Here is a 24,173-nt window from a genome sequence, read left to right as displayed (position 1 = left end):
AATCGAGCGCGTTTTACGTACGAATCGAGTGCGTTTTAAGACCTAAGACTTTGTAGGACGACAGAATGTAAAATTGGATGTGTTGACTCTGTTCAATCGAGTTCAATAACGAGCTTAGGACTAGAAATTGGAATGGTTAGAACGACAGTAGGACGGAAAAATGCTTTTTCTCAAAATATCGTAGTCAAAAGTTTTATGATCAAATGGTTGACAATGGTGTCTCGCTCGTTGTAATGGTGCGACGCACATTGGCTAGGCCGCTTCGCTTTGTTTCCTCTAAAAATCTTTGCTTTAACGTCGTTCCCGTCGGTGGGGATTTACATTCTTTTGTAACGACTTTCCGTTCTGGTGATAGCAAGAGATAGAAAAGATCAACAAAGTCACAGAAGACCTCCTGCGAGAGAGCCATTGACGGTTGAAGGATCGAAACGCATGAGGCAAAAGAATTTGATCAGCCTTTCGTACGTAAGTGGTAAGATATTTTGAGACCAACTGTGTGAGGACTTCCAATTTATAGCATTTCAATGAAGAGAAAAAAGATGGACGAACCATTCCAAGTATGTTACCCACGGGAAAATCAATCGCTTCTCGCACACGTTCGGTCATTCACTTGCACTAACAGCAATAATTTCCCAAACAAAAACACAAATAATGCAGTCGTCGGTCAAGGCTCGACCCTTTGGCGACGCGATAAGCTACCAAACAATGGCACAAATGGCACCCAAACCCTACGACGATGCACACCTCACATGAGGCACAAAACTGTTGGGCAAAAACAAATGGGCTGTCTGGGGGCCGGTGGGCTTCGTGGGCACTTCTTAATGCCGGGCCCTGTGCGATGCGAGCGTGAGCAGCATTAAATCGCGAGAGAGGCATGGGGCCCGGGGTAATTTAACGCGCTGTGCTCCAATTTCGACCGACCGCTTGTGGTTCCCGGCCTGAAATCGCCCTCCGCGGGTTTTGATTACTCATGCAGTGGCCCCCTCATAGTCCACGTTTTCTCGTGTTTTGTACTACGGGGAGCACGCGTTACTTTACTGTTGTGTGCAACCTCAATACTCCGGTCACGGAATGTGTGTGTGTGTGTGTTTGTGTTCATTCGTTTAAAAACAAACGGTCTCCTTCGTTTCGCCAAGCCTCTTTCTCTGTGTGTGTGTGTGTGTATGTTCGGAATTTGGAGCGGATCTGGGGGCAAATAAGATTTTCTATTAATTTTCGGGAAGCAGCGGGAATCCGTTCGGATTTTTGTTGCATCGCGTGTGCGACTGATTTGTGGGATTGATGATCTTTTTGTTTTTTTTTTTTTTGGTTGGTATTTTTGGAAGGTACGAATCTGTACGCGGAATACTGATGTAGGTTCCCAGCGATCTCTCGCTCTCTCTCTCCAAGCAATAGCTGGTACGTGCTATCTCAAGCAAACTTGCAACGATGCAGCTGCCGGAAGCGCACTGCTCGACAAACGCTCTGGTTCTGGTTCGAAATCTTTTTTTTTTTTGTTTGTTAGTTTGCCCTTCCATCTTTACTTCACGTGTAGGATCGTGATCAACGCTGCAGCAGCGAATGCGCGCCCACATCTTCCGCGACGGTCACGTTTTGCATCGGATGCAGCTCCACCCCTAGTGCGCTCTGCTGATAGCGTGTTGGGTGATGGTGGAGCAAAAAAAACCCCTTAGCGTGTTTCACAAAGCAAAACTTGCGACGGCAGCTGTTGGCAAGAGTGCGATAAAAGCTTACTGCAGACAGCGGACACAGGAACGCAGCGCAATGTACTGTACTCTGCGATACTACAATGCAGCATAAGAAAGATAACAAATAGTACAGGGAATGCAGCAGTGCAAGATCTTCCTGCTCCCGGCGAAACCAACCGATGTAAAATGCCCAACATTTGCTCCCGGCGGAAACGCTCTGTAAATTCTTGCCCTTCGCTCCACGCTTCGTAGAAAAGGGGACGGTATCTGATCGTCGCATTTTCTCGCCCTCCATTTCCTGTTGGAGCTTTGCTCGTTTTTTGCAGCAACACTGAGCCCTTTTACGTTGAGGCGATGGTGCGACTTTTCTAGCCAGTCCAATCTGCTGTTCAGCGCAACGCCACTCCCAGGAAGCTGCAATCGGCAACGCAGGCCTTAAACGCGGTTTGGTCTAGTTTTCAAATATTTACCAATTTCAATATCATGTCAACACTTTTTGCGCTTTCTGCAAAACCAGTCCAAAGATGATTTGCGTCTTTGCTGGATGATTTGTAACGTGATAAGTGCTGTTTTTAATTTACATTTTTCAACATTCTTATCGTCGTCCAACAGCTGACACTGGTTGGCACTGTCAGACACCATAAAAAAAAACAACACTTCCCATGCAAGGGTCACACGACATTGATTATCAGTCGTTTGAACATTCACACAGCAAAAAAAAAAAACGCCAGCCATGCGTTATTACTCCGTGTGATGGCGCTACATGAGTGTTTAATCACCGAACACTAGATGCCTTTGTTTTTTCCCCCTTGTCGTCACCGAAGTAAGCATAAAATGATTTTTAAACTGCACTATAGGTCACTTCACACTCGGCACGTGCTTTGTTGGGTGCTTGTTGCACTGCGCACACAGTGCTCCCTCGAGTTTTCAATATGTTTCCTCACTGGTCTGTCTGCACAATCGTACAATCGCGGGAAGTTTAATACATTTCACGCACAGTCTAATAGTTTGTAACCATGAAAATTGCGCCTGTGTAACTGCGCATTGTTACCGTCAATGCGTGAGTAACGTGGCGTACAGTGGTTGTACGCTAAACGGACGTGTTTATTTCTTCTCCTGCACATAATCCCACATAATGGTCCTAATTACTGGCATATGTTTGTGAAAACGGCACAGCTTGTTGGAACAAAGAGCAAGACAATTCTTTTTCGATTTTGTTTTATGAATCACCGTTAGCAGGCAGGCAATAGTAGCTCCGAAACCAAATTTTGTGGTGCAAAATTGCATTAATTTGTGTGTTTTTTTGCTTAATTCGTAGGGAAACTCGGGTACACACATGTTACTAGTTTGTCAAACATGTGATGGAATAATTTTTATTATTTATAAAACCACTTACATTCGGTGTTTTGGCATTCACGAATGTGTAAGAGGTGTGTGAAGTAAAACAACAACCAAAATCATGTACACTCGTTTGCTTAGTTCCAAAAAAGCATCTGTCAGCGTCACTCGCAGCACCCTTCCCCCGATATATGCCGTACGGACATGTGTGTGTGTGTGTGTGTGTCTGCCAGCATCTTGCGTGCATTATCTTCCCTCATCAGCAAATGAGCCAGCAACTTTCGAGTGAAACTCTTGTGTGTGCGCCTTTTTTGTTGTTGGTTGTTGGTTGCTGGCTACGTCCATTGGTACATTTCTTCACCATTTCTTCACTGACAACACTTTGTACATCTTGTGTGCGCGTTGTTTTCTTCCTCCAACACGTGTGACACTTCCGCAAGAGTTGTTTGGAGATGGAAAAGACAGAATTACAGCACACAAAAAAAATCCAACCCCTTTCCCTAATGTTGCTTTTACTCTATCTCACCGAACTCAACCGACGAATGGTTGCGGCTGCAGAAAGTTGGGGCGACATCTAACGGTTTGGTGTTTGCGTATAGTGGCGGTATGCTTTCAGATGCTCTGTATCCGAAGCCTCAACGAGCAAATGCTTTTACATGCTTTGCTGCTGCATCCAGCCAGATGTGCTATGGTGAATGTTTTGGGCAATGTTGAAAAGGTTTGTGTTTGTGTGTGTTTCTTTTTCACTCCCTTCGCTCAATTGCAACCGTGCGGTTGGTAGAATGGCAGAACCGTGTTTACCTTAGTGCCATGCAAAACAAAACACGGGGATCTCTTTTCATCTTTTCGTGCGGAGCGTTTGATAAATCTATCCATTATGTCAATCTATGGCTTGTACGAAGCACATTTGATCGTAGTTATTAAATGTTTGGCTTATATTTATGTAAATCATTCTAAACAAAATCCATCTTTAAATTTACATCTTTTTTTGGAACACGTTTGAGGGGTTGCTTCCAAGAACATGCTCATTCTAGTGTTTTGGTATTTTGCCTGCGACTTTGATTTTTTGCACAACTAACAGCCACATTTGCCAAACATCACGGTTGTTCCGCACGTTTTAGAAAGAAAAGAAAAACAACTTCTGTGTCAAAGTTTAACGCGTCTTTATGCGGTGTTACACACTGGTGACAGTGCGATGTTTGGTTACGTCCATTCCTAACCGTAGCTGACGTCAATCGCATTTTAATGCTGCCGCGCTCTTATGTCCCGCTATACTTAAAGCAAGAGTCGCTGTTGTCGTGTTTTGTGTTTAATTGTGCGATGGAGCTGCACTGAACAAACGGTTCAACGCTGGGCGACAAACTTATTTGTACATAATTAAGCCTCGTTCATAAACCACGGTGATCGACTGTTATTGTTTTTCCCCTTCTTGCTTGGTACATTAGTTTTGTAACATTCGCTTTTCGGCGCGATATCGTTAAGAGGCTGACAGACGCGTTTGGCATTAAACACGCAAGCATAATCCCTTGTTGTTTCCCTGCACCATCATGTGTGATTGGTTTTTGCTGCTCCTCCGTGTGATCATCTCCCCATGGCGCTTAGCCGCCTCATCTTAGCCTCCCTTAGGTGTTGATGCATTAAAGTCCACTTTCACTTCCATTAAGCCGCCAGACCCGAAGGCTTGGCGTGGCCTTTACGTTGTTCGAACATACCGCAGAGCGGGTTGAGGTGCTGATGGTGGGATTGGCCTTTTGTCTCGTGTAGAAATTACTTTCCTATGCGTTGATTGCAGTTTCCCTAGCGATTCCTTTAGGTTTCGGCCGAGCTTGATGAGATTTTTTTTAACAATGCATAAAACAATGTGCTGTGCTGTACACGTACACACGTGTACACGTAGAGTAGAGTTATAACTTATTAGAATGGCATATTTTTAAAGCCTTTGATAACGCTCACGAAAAAGGCAACGCTTGTCTCCTGCTCGATAGTGTACCCCAATTATCCTCCACCAGATTTGGCTCCGTTGTGCGGCAAAATCCCTATGTGAGGGAATCCCACAACGGCTGTTCCCCATTTCTTAAACCCAGTCGTATTGCGTCGTTGTTTTTGAAATTGACAATCCATTCAATCGCAAAAAGGGCTTTCGGCTTGTGCTACTTTTACTTCCATGTTCCCGTCTTCCTTTTGGCAACTCGTTGCTTACCACCCCCCCTCTAGGCCGCACCTTCAAAAAAAAAGGGATCATTCATCTCAATTTAGTCCGGATTATGGAAGCGGACCCAACCGCGCAAAGTGTTCTAGCGTAACAACGTAACAACGCCCGCTCCGGTACCGCCGTCCGCTCAGCAACCATTGTCAAACGTAACGTTGCTACTCGCATCATGTTGCCAAGGGAAATGGGAACGTATCTGCGGTGTTCGGCAGAAGGTTTTATTTTCCTTCTTTCTTTCTTTTTCACGCCAAATATGCCTATATCATTCTAGTACGCGCCCACCCCAATTGCGTGCCCGGTGCGTTCAATAACCCGCAACCCGATCGCAGGTAACGGGTTCTTCTGTGTCCCGGTGGGAAAGTGCGGTCTTTCGTTCTCATGCGTAACGGTCGTATAAAGCTGGAGCTTTTTTTTGTTTTGTTTTGGCGCTGGCGCTTTTCTCCCGAGCTTAGTGGCATGAGCACAGTGCCCCTGTGCGCCAGCATTCGGCTAGCAAGGGCAGATGGAAAACGGAACGAAACGAAGTAAAAATAATTTCGTTCTTATAAATATTAATTTCCGCAAAAACCCAGTTACTCGGCGCGTTGCCAATGGAGCGGTCAATTTTTGGACACCTCGATGAAATTGCTTAGAAGAGAACCGGTGTGTGGAGTTGGCGGAAGATAGGGCAGTAAAACCACCTAAAAAAAGATTAAACTCTTCAGCCTGTCGGTGGTTGGGTTAATGATGGTTGAAACACGGTTGCGGCAATGTCGTGTGCCGGAGGTTCGAACGCTCGCTTATTCGCTCGCGACCGGAAGTTAGTCGTCAGTACGCGTTGGTCGCCCATGCCCTGGCACGGCAGGGGAGGAAATTGTTATGTTTCGGGTTCGTTGATTCTCGCTCGATCTGGAGCACTTCAACCGCACACACACACACACACCCAGCATGAGATATGCTGCCGGTGTGTCTGTGTGCGTGAATCTGGTAGGTCCTCCCCCGGCTAACGGTAATTAATCAGAAAATGTTAATGTCGAATCTGGCGATATCACAAACAACACACCGGGAGTGTGGTGTGGAGCAAGGTAGGAAAGAGTTAGACCGAAAGAGCAAAGGTGTGCGCTTTGGACAAGGAAAGGCAGGTTTAGCCTCCCTGCCTAGTCATGCAGTAATGGAAAACGAGTGGCTGGGGAGTGGCTCTCGGGGAGCATAAAACAGCATTAAAGTCGCGCCGGGGGAAAAGTTCTCTTCTCCAGCGAAGCCCGTGCTGGTGGGGGCTCGTTGATCACGTGGCATGTTTTGCCTTCGTTCGTTTATTTTTAGACCCCCATCCTATCCTCCAATGCAAACTCTCCACCCAACGGATAGGCAGGTTTTTCCGTCTCTAAAACGAAACTTCAGTAATTGAGCTACAATATCAGCGTAAATTGCTCCGTCGTCTTATTTCCAATGTTTACCGACCATTCATTCCCGTGTTCGTTGGGAGGGAGGATAGAAACCCCCTCACTAGACACCATCGTTGCTGTCGCCATTGCTGCCGCTGCACTGCACACAGCAAAGCGGCCGAGCAGCGGCTGGATGCTTGGCTCGGGGCTAAACAGTATATCAAATATTTATGTACATTTTGCACTCCTCCATGTTTGTTTATTTTGCCGCTTGTGTGTGTGTGTGTGTATGTCAGCTGGCTCTCCCCAGTGTACGAAGAACAAACCCTCCACGAATGTCTTGTGCGGTGGCACTTTCAGGTCGCTCATGCTCGTCGTTCTCGATGCACGAAGAGAATGCCACTACCTTGAAGCGGCTTTGCCGAGGGTTCAAAGTTCACCAGCCAGTCGCGAAAGGTGTAGCATTAATTGACTAGATGTGTAGACGCCGCCGCCGTATGCTTGCGCCTATCCACACACGCAGTCCTCGGCGCGGGGTTCGACTGTTGAACCTAACCTAGATCTTTGAAAACTCGTTTCTCTTGCACTGTTCCTCTTGCAGCTCGGCGTGATTGGGTGGATTTACACACTGTTTCTCTCTTTCGCTCTGCGTCCACCACACTTCACGCTGTCCTCACACACTGCCCAGCACGGGAGATGATCCGACGGCGTAAGCCGATACCACACCACCCGTGCTTCACTTGCATCGAGGTCAGAAACGGCAATTTCCATTGCGCTCTACCGCTTGCCTCGTACTAGACGCGTTTGAGGACGCCCGGAAACACGAATTCTATTTGATGTCGGTCGCTGCTTTTGAGCTCCGCAATCAAACTCGAAACCCGTAAAAACCCGTTACCATATTTGCCTGCTGGTCTGATTTTGGTCGTTTTCCGTTGGCATTCTAGCTTCGCACGGTTTGGTGCCTGCTGCATGGTCTCGCATGCAACAGTCCTTCGAAGGGAATTCGTTTTCGAGGTCCTATTTGGCGGAGCAATTGGATGATTGGGCGACACGGAGCAATTGAGCATAAGACTAAGCGCAACCCATTCGGTAGGATTACGTTTGCCTTGACCTGGGAGCATTTACACAATAACGCAGCAACAGCTCCACTTTCTTTTGATTCGTCCTAGTTCAAGGGATTGGTTTGTTGTTGCTGGTTGTTTTCTATTGAAGCCTGCGATACATGCTTATTTGATATTAATTTGCATTCCACTCATTTCCGTTGATCGGTGTGGTCCAATTTACACCCTACTGTTAATTATTTCAAGAGAAACGAGTGCTAATACAGCTCATTCGCTTCCATGGTATAATTAACTATAGCATTGCTATGTGAAGTATGGCATAATACGAAACCTGCATTTCCAAATAACTGATACTTGATACTGAAGACCTGATAGATTAATAATACTGCTTAGTAGTGGCTGTAGAACTGTTCCGGAGAAATGAGATTATGAACGTAACTCTAAATCAGCTACAGTCCTTTTCCTATTGCATTATGTTATTGTCAAACATTACCAAAGTCCTGGTTATATTCAAAGGTCAACACAGTTGGAATATCATAAGCTCTTATAAGCATGTCTTGCGACATACATACGAAATACGGGTAGCGTCCCCAACTATTTAAACATCTCTACAATGCCTGTTATCGCCATACAAAGATATAAGCAATGGTCGTACGATATGAAGGTAAATGTTTAAATGTGTAACTCGTACGCTAACCTCACCAAAGCCCCCATAATCTTATCTTGTTTGTTGCATTCTTACATCAGCTCCGAGATATGCACTCCTTACAACGGTATCTTTCTTCCGATAGCTGGTAAATTCACGTTCGTTGCACCTCCAATGAATCACACTGTGGTATTTACGTTTTAAATCCTGTTGCTTGATGGGGACCATTTTTATGGGCTGTTCATTCTACAAAGTAGTTTGTGAAATCAAGGCCCATTTGATAATTGCCCAAGGAAGAATGTCATGCTGAAGTTTGCTCGTACTAGTATGAATCGTATGCAAGCGTGTTTTTCTCCACCGGTCGCTAGCGTACGCTCAAGTGCATCCAATCGACAGAAAGGGAAGGAACGTGTTCGAGGTAACATCTGGTTCAAACTTTACAGACGTCCCGGGCTGTGTGTGCACTCGAAAACTCTTCTTGGAGTATTACGGGAAGCGTCCGTTCCAGTCGCCATCACGACAGGTTAGACCTCGAGCTGTCTCGATGCTCCAATAAACAAAACCAACCGTTCTGGACGTCTGGCCGGCACGGACCAACGGAATAGTCTGGTCCGGTATATGCGGTTTTCCAGCAAAGGAGAAGCAATCGAACTGGAGTGTTGGTCCGGCGCAGGCAGCGGAGGGCCAAGGGCCAGTTGAGTGCATTTAGAGCCATTCCGTGGGCGTCAAACACGCGTGGGCTGGTTTGTGTTGCTCGTGAAGAGAAAGTTTATTGAACTGCGAATGCAGACACCGAAACAAATCAACAGTGGTTTCGAGTACGATTGGAATGGGAGAAGCCAGTTCCATGCCAGTCGTGGATGAAAATATGTTTGAAGGGTGGAAATAGGGATGTCTGTACATATTGGTTTCATGGAGATAATCGTTGATGAAGAGGAAGAGCCTGGAGCAGAGCAAACTCTAGAATGAGGAAGTATTTTAATCCGATCTCTGAGACCGTCTGTTCTCAGTGGAAGTCGAAGAGATAGTTTTGAACGTGAATATACAATATGAGACTAAGACAATCTTCAAACTGTAAAAATGCTTTAATTATCACTGACCAATACAATCGAATTCCAAACAAAAATTAACAAATCCAAGCAAATAACACTCGAAGATAAGAACTTTGAAGTGTTCCTACTGAGAGGGTTCGATAGTGCTTGAAACAATCTCGTCTCGAAGGTTGTCGAAAGGTATCTTTGGGTGTGGCAGAACGATCTTCTAATTGTTTACACACACACACTCACACACACTCTCGCTCATCTCCCGCAGTGTAATCGGTCCGAAATGCACTTAAAGGAAATTGTCTTACTGCGTTACAACTGTCAAGGGACTCGTACCGAAGCGTTGGTCTCCTGCCGAAGCCGCAGGGTGTTGTGTACTCTTATACGCTGAGCATTTGTTCGCTTTTTTTTCAACCGTGAAACGTAACACAGACAAAGCGTTGTTAGGTTTTGCACGCTGCATCGCAATTACAGCATCACTTCCTACGTCATTCCACAATGTGTTGCCCCTACCCAAAGTCCTTGGCTTTTTGCTCGGAGATAGGGTGGTGGCAGAGACAACCAGCGACAGGGATAGAACCGCTTACGTTTTCCAAAAATCTCTTAAACGAGCCCCTGATCGGTTGCCTTGAAAGTGTGATTTAACCTAGTTTCCTGGTCCCTAGCTACCAGCCCAGGGTGTGCTGACTGGGAATATCCTTGTTTACGTCACTGCCTGTGCGCTGATGACGTCAACGGGACGGACCTGGTTCACCAGGAAGCAGAACGTCGACCATCGTTCGTTCCCGTTTCGTGTTCGCTTCCGCTCTCTTTCATACTTGTTCTTTCTCTCTCTCACACACACATACAACATTGGAGCATCGAACACGTCCACGGCAACCGCAAAACTCTGCCACACAACTGGCGTTGTGCGATGCTTTCGTTTTGTCGTGCATCGCGATGAAGTGCAGTTGTCAGTATCGTCTGTTTCTACCAAACATTCCATACCCTGCTTCTCACACTGCAACGCAAACGCTCGCTGCAACGATTGCAACGAGGAACCGGCTTCAAACAAAGCGTGATTGCACATAAATTAGAAGAAATTGAGTTAGTGCGTTCAGTCGTCAACATGGTCAACCGCTGTTGTTTACCACTGCCGCACCCGTCCTGCCAGTCGTTCCCCAGTAGTCAGATGTCACCGTGAGCTGGCTGGGCGCTTATGTCGCCCACTCGCCGCACTCCCATCCCAGCGCGAAGCCGGCCTCGCTCGGGTCCAGCGTTAAACGAAATTTATGATTTTATTCGATTTGCTGGAAGATCCAATTCACTAGATATACCATACCAACGCGAGAACCGCCCGCTCACACTGCTTCACGTTTGAGCGCTTGATTCGGGAAATGGGCAACAACAGGCGTGTAGGGCAGCAAATCGACGGCCATGTTTTTAGGGCACAGCCGGAGCTGTAACTGTTGGAAGACGTTAAAGTGTGTGCCCTTGTGCTTGAGTGTAAGCTCACCCGAGATTATCGCTCTCTGCAGAGCTCTGGTGTTGGGACCGTGCAGCTAACGATAAAGCATTATTTTATTTATCTTCGGTGCGTACGGGTTATGAACCTACCAGAGGAGGGTTCTTTTAGTGTTTTTTTTGCTCCAGCGCTTGATGGGCAACGGCGAGTAGAGTGTAGTTTGTTTTGGTTTGGGGTATGATTTATTTACGCCACGGTTAAATAAAGAAATGTGTCACTCTTCATAAATCTGCGGGCAAACCCTTTTTCCACTTTAGATGGCGGTAACGTAGCCATCGACTGATCCGTCGAATTATGTATATAGTGAGGGGGTTTGCTGTGCTGTGAGTCACACAATGTTACACTGTTTGTGGCAAGCAGATGTTGAAAACTTCGCCTGACTGTATTTGGCAGGCAAAAAGTTTTGAAATTATCTAACAAATATCGAACAAAAACGCAAATGCAACATTAATTCCATTTACGTCTAACGCACTTGTAAAAGCACAAACACATAACTCAATGTTGGAGCTGGCGGGCCACCAGCGCGATATTGTTTCGAACATCAAATCGTTCTCATCTTCATCTTTTTTTTTCCACCGGAAACCGTACATCATCCGTTTGAGCGCTAGAAGGAACGAAACGGCTGCATGTAAAGTCTCGGTTCCCTGCCATGGCGCGAGGGTCTCTTTTCTCGCCGGTAAACCCAAACCAAAAAGAGTATGGCACATGGACCATGCATGCACACGGGTGCAAAGCTTTCGGGTGCTCTTGTTGCCCCTCTCCCGCTGGACTGGTGTGTGCTCTCCGTCTGGTGTGCAGCTAAGCATTAAACCGTTCGCAGTCGTGCAGCAGCATGCTGCAGGCAGGCAGAGACATAATTTTCGTCCCATTTCCCATTCCATCCCATCGCGCTTGGGAGGCGTTGGCCGTTGCGATGTGCGGTGCGTAGGCAAAAAGGGCGCTCAACTACAGCTGCGTGGAACGGTGAAACGCGAGAGGCTCTGGATCTGGTAAAATGTGACTGTAAATCTCGGCCAGCAAAGCAAAACATTGACTTTTCGAAGCCAGAAAACGTGTATGTGTGTGTCTCTCTCTGGTTGTGTTTGTGTGTATGTTGTGTGGCCCTGTTATGTAGAGAGCGCGAGAGACGGAGAGCATGGACAAGCTGCGAGCATACTACATACTTACATGCATCCGTGTGGTGGTGTAGAGAGGAACCGGTTGCGTCGAAGCGTCAAACGCGTAAGCAGCATAAAAACCGGCAGCATAAATATTCATAAATTCCATTTCCTCTCTCAATAATGTATCTCTGGTATGCACACTCCGGGGAGGAGACACTGCGCGCAGCGTGTGTCTTTGCTGGTGGGGTTTGTATGTAGGCATGAGCAAACGAAATTGTCAAATCGACCGCCGATTGGGACGCCGCGTGTGGGGGGCAAAAAAGTAAGAGTGAACAGACACACACACACAAAAGGCTGAGAGCCAGTACCAATGCAAAGGTATTTTTCCCTCCGTCTGGTGGTAATGCTGAGCCAAGAGTGTGTCGAGAAAGACAATTTTTTTACTTTTTACTTGCTTTTTTGACTCAAAGTCACATACAGATATATCTAATCGCCACCTCCCGTAGCTGGTTGCGTTCTTCTGTATTTGCTGCCACACTGGCGTTGAGACCACAAGACCTCCATCATCGTGGAGAGCACGGTTGTACGTGTTTGTTTGCATGGTTAGTTATGTAGAGCTGTTTTTTCCTCTTCCTCTTCCTTCCTGCTCAATTTGTCACAAATCTGTCGAGGTGTCTGGGCTTCCGGTGCGATAAAAATGTGTATGTGTGTAATTTTTTGCTGAAGCATATTATATTCAATTTTGTAGAATGTTAAATGGCAATTCACAGCACATACTCTCGATTGGGCGAATTATATTATTGATACAAATAAAACGAACCATGAACGATGGTTTTGCAAAGATATAAGACAAAAAAGAGATAAAATTAAGAATATTGGTCCCAAAAAGTCACATACGACCGCTAACCATATTTCACTTTATGACCTGACCGCGCTTCACTCACCTTTTGCTTCGTTGGTGCTAAATTTTACAGCTCCCCTCTGCATCGGTATGTGTGTGCGTGTGTGTGCGAGCGTGATTGCGAGAATGATGGATGATCAAGACGTGATGGAAAGGGAAAGGGACCCCTACGGGTCATAATTCGTCGACAACATAATTGCAGTCGTAGGTCAAACAGGTCCCAGTTGTAAAATAAAGATGTCAATATGAAACCTCACTCTATATACAGCGAGAAGTAGTGTTGAGCACCACCACCCTACTCTAGTTACTAATAACTCACACTGTAGAAAAAGAGTTTCATCGCTCTACAAATACAATGAATAAAACAAGCAATGCTTATGGAACGCTTTTTTTGTCCTTTTCATTTTCTCCTTTAGGTAAGGCCTAAAAATCGCATGACGAAGGAGTAATTGAAGAACAGTGCCCGATTTGCATGGAACCGCGGCCATACCGCGATGGTGTACCATTTTACAATCCATCATTATGCTAGACATAAACCACTTCTGCCAAAACAGTCTCGGTAACAAGACTGGTGCTATGATTTATGATTTGTTGAAACATGAACCGAACTCAATAACGGCAAACTTAAACAAGGTACCTCGCAGACGAAGCACTATCGAAGGGCAATGTTTATAAAGCTGTGAGCATGAGGTGTAGTCAAACCTGTTGAGAGACTAACGTGTGCGCACGGCCAAGGGGTCGATATTCGCCTGTGCGGAAGTTGACTTTTTACCTTGGGAAGAAACGTTTTTATCCTATATCGTTATCCAGCAACTATATTCGCTATGTGGCTTTTATCTGTGGTAATCATTGACCAAATAAAGAGAAATGTTTTACTAAACCGCCAAAGAAGCGTGATAAACAAATTTCATGGTATTGGTATTGGAGGATCACGTAAAGCAATACCCTCCAGAATGGACTGGAATTCGGTTAAACAGCATGTTTGCGTGGCGATAAGATTGAAAAATCAAACAACCAGCTGTATTTGCAAAGCAGACGAAGCAGACAGCAATACCACCTTGCATTTCGTTTACAGATTCAAATAGGGTGAACGTTTTGAAACGTATAACGAATGAGCTCATAGTAAACTTTCTTTAGTTCTGGTTTTATATACCTTTTCTCAGCTCAATAAACATTGCAAAGAACACTCAGCATTAAAAATGAATACCAATAATTCATATCGATAATATCTCGTGCCGCACGCGGCAGTCTGTTTTAATGGACAGTTTAAAAATAAAACGCGAGCAACAACTGATTGGAAACAAGTTCCCTGCGCTGGGAATGGGCCCGCAACAGTCGTTTGTTGCTAAAACACCCTTTAACATATTTCGCCCCCGATCACAACAAAAAGAAGCAAAAATAAAATGCGAAGCGAGACAGAAGAGAAGCAACAAAAAAAAAACATCCAAAAACGATTATCAAAGTGTGTCCCCCGTAAGCTGTTAACGACCTTCCATATGCCGTACTGGCACCGTCCGTCCTTCGGCGTTTAATGTTGCTCCGCTCGCAGCGGCCGACGCTCCCTTCCCATCGCGGTAGTGTCGCTTTATCGATCATACTCGAGAACGATACCATTTCGCGATATCGACATTGTTTGTCATCATCGTCATCAGCAGCACCATTAGCCCTAACGCCAACGACATCAACAAGTAGTAAATCAAGCTCACTTTCTCGCCAGCGCGAATCGCTCACTCGGATTCGTTGCGTTTCTGACCAAGTTTGTTTCACGACCTTGAAGCAAGTTTGTCAACTTCATTCGGCTGCCCTGTGCCCTCCTTTTTTCTCCTTAACCCTCCCGCCATTTATGGCTCTGGTCACCAGAATCTGGGCGGAGACAACGGCCGGAATATGATATCGATGTAGCAAAGTGTCTCTGTTTCAAGACGCGCTGACGCTCGTTACCGAGACACCCCTTGTTGGCTTGTGTTTTTTAGCTTCTCCAGCGAATCAACATACAACAGATATTGGTGTGCTGTCGCGTGGTCAAATTGCACCGACCAACGGTGTGACTGCTGGCGAGAGGAGAGGCAGAAAGCGCCACAGACTCACTTGACTGGAATGTGGAATTAAATCCGCCGGCTCAGTTTGTACGGTTGTTGCTTTTGTATTGTCGTGAAACCCATTTTCAGGTTAGCCTACTGCTTCCGTTTCCTGCTTCAACCGTTGCGGACTTTCTGCAATTGATATTCCATCGACGGCGGGATCCTGCCGCGCGGGGTATCCTACCCAATTCCAGCCGCTCAAACACTGCTACACGCTTGTTGGGTGCTTGAAGAGGGTGTTTCTTCGATTTATGAATTCTTCCCATGTCCTCTTACAGATCAGTAAATTGATAAGTTTGTCGCGTGATGCCTGTTGTCTTACAGCGTACATCGGTAACAGTATCCCTTCTCTAATCGGGCATGTGTTGCGAGAGGCCGCCCGAGTTGACAACCACCCTGGGTGGTGGTACGATTCTGCGAACTCTCAAGTAAGCATTTGAAAGGGTAATGCATTCCAGCGGAACCCGTTCGTTCCATCTTTCTCCATGCGATGTTCGCTCTGTTGTTGAGATCAAGACATCAAGTGTTGAACGATAATAAGACGGACTCGGAGGCCGTACTGCTTTTGGAATTGAATTACCTTTATTTAAATACTTCACATTGGCCGATCGTAAATGGTTCGGGTTTAAAGCAACTGATGATTCAATTAAATATGGGTTCCATGTGCACGGTTGCAGCTGAATTATAATTGGCCGGAAGTTAACCTTCCTCGTAAGGAAATCAATTGATTTTAATAAACTCTACGACCCAAAAAAGAACTACGACATTAGCGATTGGGCGAAAGTGAGCAACAAGGAACTGTGTTATCCAACTGCGTAGCGACAAAGGCCTTGTTATTCTTGGCGACAAGAAAGTGCTTGCTGTAATGAAATATTGGGATTTACATCCGGAAGCCGTAAAACATGGCTTTCTTTATAGCAAATACAATCTTTACAAGTGATCTGAATCGATTGTCTTGCTTCCTGGGTATGAGTCAATGGGCGTTTTGTTCAAACTTCACGATCTGTTTCAAGATATTATGTCCCCTGGCTGGCGTACAATCTAAAATGATTACTTCGAAAAGTCTTAGAGGTCTTTCTAATCATATTATTTTACTATCAGTCAAGTACTTCAATTCTCAATGGAATACAAAAAGGTCACGTCGTCCTCTTACGATATTGCTGAATCGAAGATAATACATTCTCAAAATGCGTACAGCATCATGCGATACTAGCAGAGTAACATTTAACGATAAATGGAATTCAGGAAATAATACACCTTCTTGCTGCTCCTGCTGCTGCGTCGACTATCAGTTGGAAAGATTTGTATCGAAACAAACGTACATGGGACAGCACAAAAAAAAGGAAATCAGATTGACAATCAGACGAACGGCACGAAATGAAACTGTACTCATGGAAATGTCAGCAATTTTCCCAGCGACTGTGTGCTGGTAATGAATGGTTCAAGTGAATCGCTCGTTGAAAACTCATTTCCGTGCCAGAGTACACTTTGTAACGGGTTTTCATGTAGTTCTTGTTGTAATACTGCCATTTGGCTTCAACATTTAAAAGTAATCATCCACTCACTTAACCTGTTTTTTTTTTGGCTGCCCTACTAAAGGGGGAAATAGATTTGCCACAAGAGATAGTATTCAATTTAAATTATCGAAGAAGAGATACCGGGTATCGGGATTGCAATACCTATTTTATTTGTTTTGTTACTTTCACCTAACAGCTCGAGAACAAATTGCCAAAGATTTACCTCCTCACGGCAGATTGTGCAGACTGATTTCCCTTTTTTCTTTGCACTGTTCGGGATAGGCGCTTGCTATAGAACGTCTTGGATGTGATAAATTGTAGCAAGTCTTAGCGAAGGTCAAAGTTCCCGGAGGGAGCTCTCCAGGTTGAACAGTACACTTCATGCTCGTTTCTGAGTGAAATCCAATCTAGAAGAAAATTGAATTACATAAGCAGCGGCGGAAAGTTGTGCAGAAGTGAGGCAGTGGGGGAAACGGTGCCAACTGGACGCATGAACGCTGGCACAGGACTTTCTTTCCGGGATGGTGATTGATCAATGGCCTTTAAATAAAGGTAATGGAAGATTGAGACACACTCGGGCTGGGAGTTTGAATGCCGAGAGAGTTTGAATAGATTGATTAATCACGTTACGCGTGTGCTGGATATTGTAGCAATGGATGAATGTTCTGGGAAATAGTTCCAGAGCCCGAAAATGGCACCAAAGTTTAAGTGGCTTTTGCCGGAATAGGCCATGATGTATGGCCAAAATGTACACTGACACTGGTACAATAATCCTTAATGCTAATAATGGTTACTAATGCTAATGCTACCAAAAATTTGTTAGAATTTACATTGTTTTCAAAGCTAGGATTGAGTATCTAAAAAAACACGAAAACCACAACGAAAATGACCGATGCAATTGTGGTTCTGTCAAAAGGTGATTCTATCCAATGCCAATGTTCAGCTCTGCACCGTAATTGATACTATCATAGCACAAGCTCCGATCGACCGGCGAGCCTCACGCAGCACTTGTCCGACAGAAACATGTTTCCCGTCTGTGTGAAGTGCCAATCTTGGTGGCGATGAATCTAATTTCATATTTCCATCATTTTCAACGGCGAACGAAAACCCCGACCCGACATGAGTGTGTGGCAAGCATAGCTCTGTACGCCCTGTACACGATTGAATGGGGTTTGAATGATATCCACCATATGAGTTATTGCTGTTTGGCTTCATCAAGTATTTACGCGAGTTCAACAACGAGCTGATAAACATAGTTTTTAATGGATGGATGGATGTGTTTTTTTATTCGACTCCTTCCAAATCACGCCGAAGTTGTTGTGAGCAGCTATTTTTGTAGCGAAAAAAAACCCTCAGCGCTCCATCAGCAGCAGTAGTAGTGTGTGGTTTGTTTGCAATTGACGGGGGGTGGTAATATTTGGTACGGCTAATGATTTTGTGCACAGTTTGAACGACCTGTCAACACACATCGAGGGGTATGGCAGCATGGTGATGGGTTATGATTTCATAGCAGGGGAGAACATTGTGTTCAATCACAGACGTGGAAAGCTATCACGAGAGTAGGCGTGCATTGCATTTATTTTGTAACCTTTTGCATAGGCTAGAACTGAACAAAGTCATTGCGTTTCATACGAGCCATAGAACAACAAAATGCTCAGTCGCTTTTTCGTTGATTACGAGAACTACAATCAATTATAAAAAGGGCTATCGTCATTTGGAAACGCAATTTGTTTCCCCTTTCTTTCTTTCTTTATATTATTTGCTATTCATTGTATTTCTACGAGAATTAACGCCCACCACAAGAAAAATATGACCGTACTCAAAACCGATGACGTATTTGGGCACGACACAGCGAGATGTGCAAACGACGGTGCAAAAATAACACAACTGTTGTTCTGTAGTAGTGGGCAACAAAAATAAAACCCGGAAAATTGTAATTTGAAACCATTTTCCCACCTTCCCTTCGTGCTCCCTACGGCACAATGCGCTACGCTTATCTTCGTTCAAGGTGTGCCTGCGTTTGAATTGGTTGCCTTGACATTGATTGGACGATTTTGTCACGGCTAGCTGATAAAAATATGTCCCGCAACAATACCAGGATTGCAGAGGGAAAAGAAAAAGAAAATATAATTCAAGAACCGCGTGGAAGTTTGAAATTTGTCAAACCTTCAATTTAAGTCAATTTGCATACCCTTAAAAAGAGGATGTATGTTGAGAGAGTAAAACCGTCTTCCATCTGACGTGGTGTGACTGACGTTGTACTCCTGTCGTTTCTGGTTTCAAGGTGAAGTTTGAATCATGCACATAAAAAGCATTCCCTGATGGGCTGAATCTTTTTGCTCACAAGACAAAGGAATTGGCATAAGGGGATGATTCATTGCACGCATCTGATGGCGCATCAGCGAGATCTGACGACGCATCTGCGTAGTGGTCGAGGAGCTGGGAAAGGGAAAGTGTAAATACATTGGAGAAGTACATGTATCATGTGCCGCATTCCAAATCATATTCTATCAATGTGCCATTAGTTCTCACATGTCTTTATATGTATGATTACATATTATTTATACATTTAAATTTACTACATCTCAATCATTCCGACCATGTTTCCTGTACAATCCTCATAAGGTCCTACATCAACACTTTTTATCATTACAATAACGCGAAAAACAAATATTAAAAAAAGCTTTTTCAGTGTAGTAAAGCTTTGCTATGCTAACTTTTGATCACTCGGCTTCTTTCCACGCAAAGAGGGAAAAGCCAATTAACGGGAGAAATTCCCTTTTTCCCCATTCATGGTACGGTGCATGCAAGTACTGCCGCGTCTCTATTGCAATCGTCCAAGCATCCCTACCAGGGATTCCAGTCGAGTGCAACAAACCCATTCAAATGTGGCACTACTACCCTTTACCCTCACCTACTGCCATCCGGATGGGCGTGATGCAACGGTAACTTCCGACCCGAGGGGGCCAGAAAAAATAGACACTCTGCTATAAATAAACTACAACTCTCTGTCTGATCCGTGTTTTGGTGTCTGGAAGAGCTCCGGTGGAGTGCCGCATCTCCACAACACTCAACTCAACTCGGCTTCTTTTGCAATTCCCTTTTTTTTGCAATCCTCTCCTAACTATTGTCAATGTTAACAACGGCAGTGGAATACATAACCCCCGTATGCGAATGGTGTACAATGTTCTGACACAACGTGCTGCGGGAATGTAACGGCGGAAGCGGATTGTGATAACAGGACATCACTAAACTTGCCAACTGGAAGCATTTTTTTCATGCCCTCTCTCTTTACCATTGTTCTCCGGGCTGCAATCGACAGGAAGCGTATTTAATTCGCTTTCCTACCTTCCAATACCCTGTTTTCCCATCATCTTCAATGCATTTGTGGACTTGGGCTCGTTTATGATTCGTTCAAAGCTGTATGCCGCTGCGCCTTGTTTCCCCGTAACTTCCTGCATTGCATTCAGCCCCAACCCTTTGAGTACTGCAAGCCGCGACTCGCTTGTCGCTTGTTCTACTACAGTGTCTCTTATTTGTCTGAATATCGGATTTCCGACATGGGAAGAATCGATCCTACTGTGTATAGCGCACACTGTCTCCCCGGAACATATATCCACATGTCCACCAATGCCTTCCAGGCGTTTTTTTATGTATCCATTCTGTATGGAAGTAATATTCTCTGCAAGGATACTGGAATTAATTATGTGCGCTATCACAAACCCGCTGTATGACATCTTGCCATTGTGTGTGTGTGTGTGTGGCTCTCGATTCTACATATTAAATCTAGCCGTTCTTGTTCAATGAATTTGTACCATATGTGTGGGGCGTCGGAAGGGAATAGATTGACGAGAAGAACCACACCAGAAACAGAAACAGTAGGAATAGACTCGCCGTCGTCTAACGAATCGATGGAGGCAGCTTTATGTTATAATTACATTCAACCCTAACGAACGATTCATTATTATTCTTGGGTTTAATAATTAATTTTCTTCACCGACCGGCACCCACCACAGCACCTTTCCTTTCTCTCTTTGGTGTGCTAGACGTGATTTCCGCCCATATCTCAATGGGACACGGAACGTTTCCGGAATGCGATGCAATTAGCTTTTTTATTATCCCTCATGATGGGCAGTTTGGCTGGGTCGTGTTCTGATCGTACTCTGCCACCAATGAAAATGGCTGCTTTCGTTCCCGCCTTCCCGCCCGGCTTGCATAAAGGTATTTGGCCGTGCGCCATGGATTGAAATGAGCTGAAGAATTTCAGCTCTTGCCTGCCACAGCAGGCGCTCTCCCATCCCTTGCAGTTTGTTGTGGCCTAAACCGACCTATCGTCGGACTTTCAGTGGTGGGCTAAGCTTTAGCTGATTAGGTCATCGAAAACTAAATGGAAGCCCCATACGTGAGCGTCGTGTGTCCGCGGGCCATCCTTCGCAAAAACCTCTCGCCGAGGGGCCAACAGGTTATTCAGCAGTGTGTGTGTGTAGCATTTTGGGTTCATTTCTTACCTACCGCGACTGCATTAGACATTGTGTGTGAATCTGGGAGAAATTTGCAAGCTTCCAACTTGATTCTTCATTTGCTTGTGCACTGGAAGTGAAGCACAATTTGTATGTTCCAAACATTGTCATCCGGAACAGGGCCTAAATTTCACGTATTGCAGGTGGCTTATAACAGCCATTTGTGGCCCATTTCCAGCTCTCAGCTGTGACATTCTTGCGTGGTCGCGCTTTGTAAAGCAATGCGAGCGCTCGATTTGCGACCGTTTGTCGCCACCATTCAAGCAGTAGGGGAAAAAACGTCCGTCCAGCAAAGTATGAGAAAAATGTGTGCATAAATTAAGGCATAACATTCATCGCGTGCAGGAGCATTAGTTTAAAGCATAATTAAACCACCAACCTGCTCCTTCCCATCTAACGGTAAAATGTTTGACCAAATCTAGCAAGGTGCAATAGGGTGAGAGAGAGAGAGAGAGGAAAAGGAACAGAACAGGGTGTCTTTGGGCCAAATCCGCAAACCGTTGCCCTGCAAGCGGTAGTTGGAAAGTTCAATTAAGGAAACTAAGGATTAAGTTTCGCCCTTCGTCATCGTGCTCCGGTGTCGTTTCGTGAGTTCCGGTTTGTCTTGCCTTTCAAAGGTTGTGCAGGTAGCGCTTCGGGGCGGGACGGTAGGTGTTTTCATTTACGGGGGCATATTCGGGTCACCACCGATACGGTGCAGAGAATGGTGCGCGACTACACATTGCTTCCCCCCCCCAGCAAAACTACTACCCCCAAAAACAGAAGTTTTGGGCTTCTTGGAAGCTCTACTTAGACGCATGCGAAAGCGCTCGCAGGCATTAACACGGGAAATTCGGGCAAACCACTCCTCTACCTTGCCACCACCGGCAAATGATGAAAGTTTTATGGTTTCTGCTCATCATCAGGAATCGACAAACTTCGGCTTCCGGGCGAAGTATTTTTATGTTTTACTGCCATTAAAAACAACCATTCTGGCCGTTCGGTCGGGCAATAGCGCGCTGCGCTTCTGTTTGATCCAAACCAAAATGTCTCGCAAGACACACACAGGAGTGTAGAAAGTATGCACAGCGGGTTTTCTTCTTATTTTAATGGCTTCAATAATTCAGCAGGAAAGATTAGGTAGCCGGTGCGCCTGCTCTCTGTATGCTCAAGTCGAGCGTTCTTGCAGTAATAGACATCCGGTGCGCGATGAATCGGGGCTTTAATGTGCACACTCACACACACACACACACACACACACGTACGTACGTGTACGGTAACAACACAAAATCCGCCAATTGGACTCGCGGTCCCATTCATACAACTTCCGGTGTGTAATGGCATCGGAAGGAACCCGCGCGCACAGAAGAAGGAGGAGAACCATTACCAGCTGGGCCCGCAGAGCAAATAGCGTATGCCGCGAAAATGACACGAAAATAAACCACCATTGTGCTGGAGGAGGAGAGTCGGCTGCGGGACCCATTCTAGGGTAGCACCGTGGAACCCTCCATGCCATTTGCCCAGCAGCGCACAGGAGGCATATGAATAATTTGTCCTGATTTGTCCTCGTCATATTCATGCATAAGGTGTGTCCCACGTCGGTTCTTCGGTTGTGAGCGGGTGGTGGTGCAGTTGCAATTGGATGAAACTGTGTCTGAGGGTTCACTTAAGCGTCTTTTGCCCGGGCTTTGCCTTGCTGCACTTGAAGGAACTGCTGCTGGTCTTATGAACCCACCCCGTATCGGTGGTGTGTGCTGTACACTCTCCGCTTCCTAACAGACGAATTACAGACACCGCTTTCGATTGCTTTTTTGCCACGTACCAAGCAGAAGAGGAGCGAGCCGGAGTGGGAACAGTACCCGGAACAGTCCGATGTGTTTCGCCTTGCGGCAGCTGCCGTCGGTGCTACTCGACGAGCCACGCTGGAGCGGAACGTTCTTCCCAGTACCCGGGAGCCTCCTGCAAAACTTCCCCCGTCGAGCATGGTCCGTCTTGCCTGTTGTGTTGTTGCAGAAAAAGGGGAAGGTCGGTACGGTACGGCAGACTACGGTGGGGAAATGTAATTTTGCATAGTTTATTGCTCGTTAGCATGCTCAACCATGCTGGGGACTGCGGGAAGGGCGAACGTGGTTTGATTTCGCCCGTGGGGTTGAATCACTTACACGCTCGATGGACCTGTTTCATTGAAAAGCGTTAAAGAAAAATGACACTTGCAAATAAATATCTGATGTGGGGCTGGTTGTGAAGGGCTTTCACGCGCCGCACAATGGCCGTGGCCCAACAAATCAAATCACCCGCTCAAATGGATCATAATTTCACCACTGTTTCTTCTTCTTCTTCTTCTTTTCCTTTTACAGAGCCTTGGCATACTGGCGTCCATACCGGCCGCGCTGCTGATCATTTCGCTCGTGTTTCTGCTGCTGTATCTGCTGACGCGCTGCTGCGATCGGAAGCCGCGCAAGCCAAAGTCGCACGGCTGCCAAAAGTGCACGCTGATCTTTTTCGCCATCATCTGCTGTGCGGCGATCGGTCTCGGCCTGTACGGCAACGACGATCTGCACAATGGGGTGCTGCAGATCTTCGGCTCTGGCCGCAAGATCGAGCAGCTGATACTGAACGTGCGGAATCAGGTAAGTGCGGAATGTCTGAGAGGAAGGGTTTCTTGTTGTTGTTATTTGTTAGTTCGATGCCTTGCATTCGACTCGAATTGCATGCTAGGTTCGAGAGACACCATCAGCGTAGTAGAAATATATCTTCATGTAGTAGAGATAGGATTTAGTTTATTTGAAAAGATTCCGCGGACATATAAACGGGTTTCGCGCGGTGTCTTGTACTTTTGCAAGCTCCAAGAAACAAGATTTGGCTGCTTGATATACTACCATTCATTTCTGTCGATCTTTGCCATGGACAGGGGGATTGTGGTTAAATTGTGCGAGATTTGTCTCTAGAGAGACAGAGACGGAGCGAGCGAGAGATCTGTTCCTTTACGTTTAACATTAATCATGGTGCGGTTGCAAATGCGGTTACGGCATACTTTTCGTACCCCGTTTCTTCCCGCCTTTTCGCTTCGTTACAGTCCCCCGGCTTATTTTTCTCATTGGAAACTTAGACTAATGTATCTATTTATCCGAGTATAGACAGCAGTTACCACATCGCCATGTGACCGCGATGCGATGCTTGAAGCATTGTGGACACACTATTTAAAGTACCTTTAGGCAATGC

The 24,173-nt window shown here is 45.7% G+C and overlaps 1 protein-coding gene across 1 annotated transcript in view; it reads left to right on the top strand.

Moving 5' to 3' along the window:
* Positions 1-24,173, top strand: part of LOC120952894 (protein tweety-like) — a 45,907-nt gene that overhangs the window by 6,571 nt on the left and 15,163 nt on the right. The window contains exon 3 of the mRNA XM_049607329.1: positions 23,309-23,581. Within this exon, the coding sequence (XP_049463286.1) occupies positions 23,309-23,581 (273 nt within the window). The remainder of the gene's footprint in view (positions 1-23,308; positions 23,582-24,173) is intronic.

This window comes from Anopheles coluzzii, chromosome 2 (genome assembly GCF_943734685.1).
Source record: "Anopheles coluzzii chromosome 2, AcolN3, whole genome shotgun sequence".
NCBI lineage: Eukaryota > Metazoa > Arthropoda > Insecta > Diptera > Culicidae > Anopheles > Anopheles coluzzii.
Note: the sequence above shows the minus strand (reverse complement) of the source record. Positions and strands in the feature narration are given on the sequence as shown.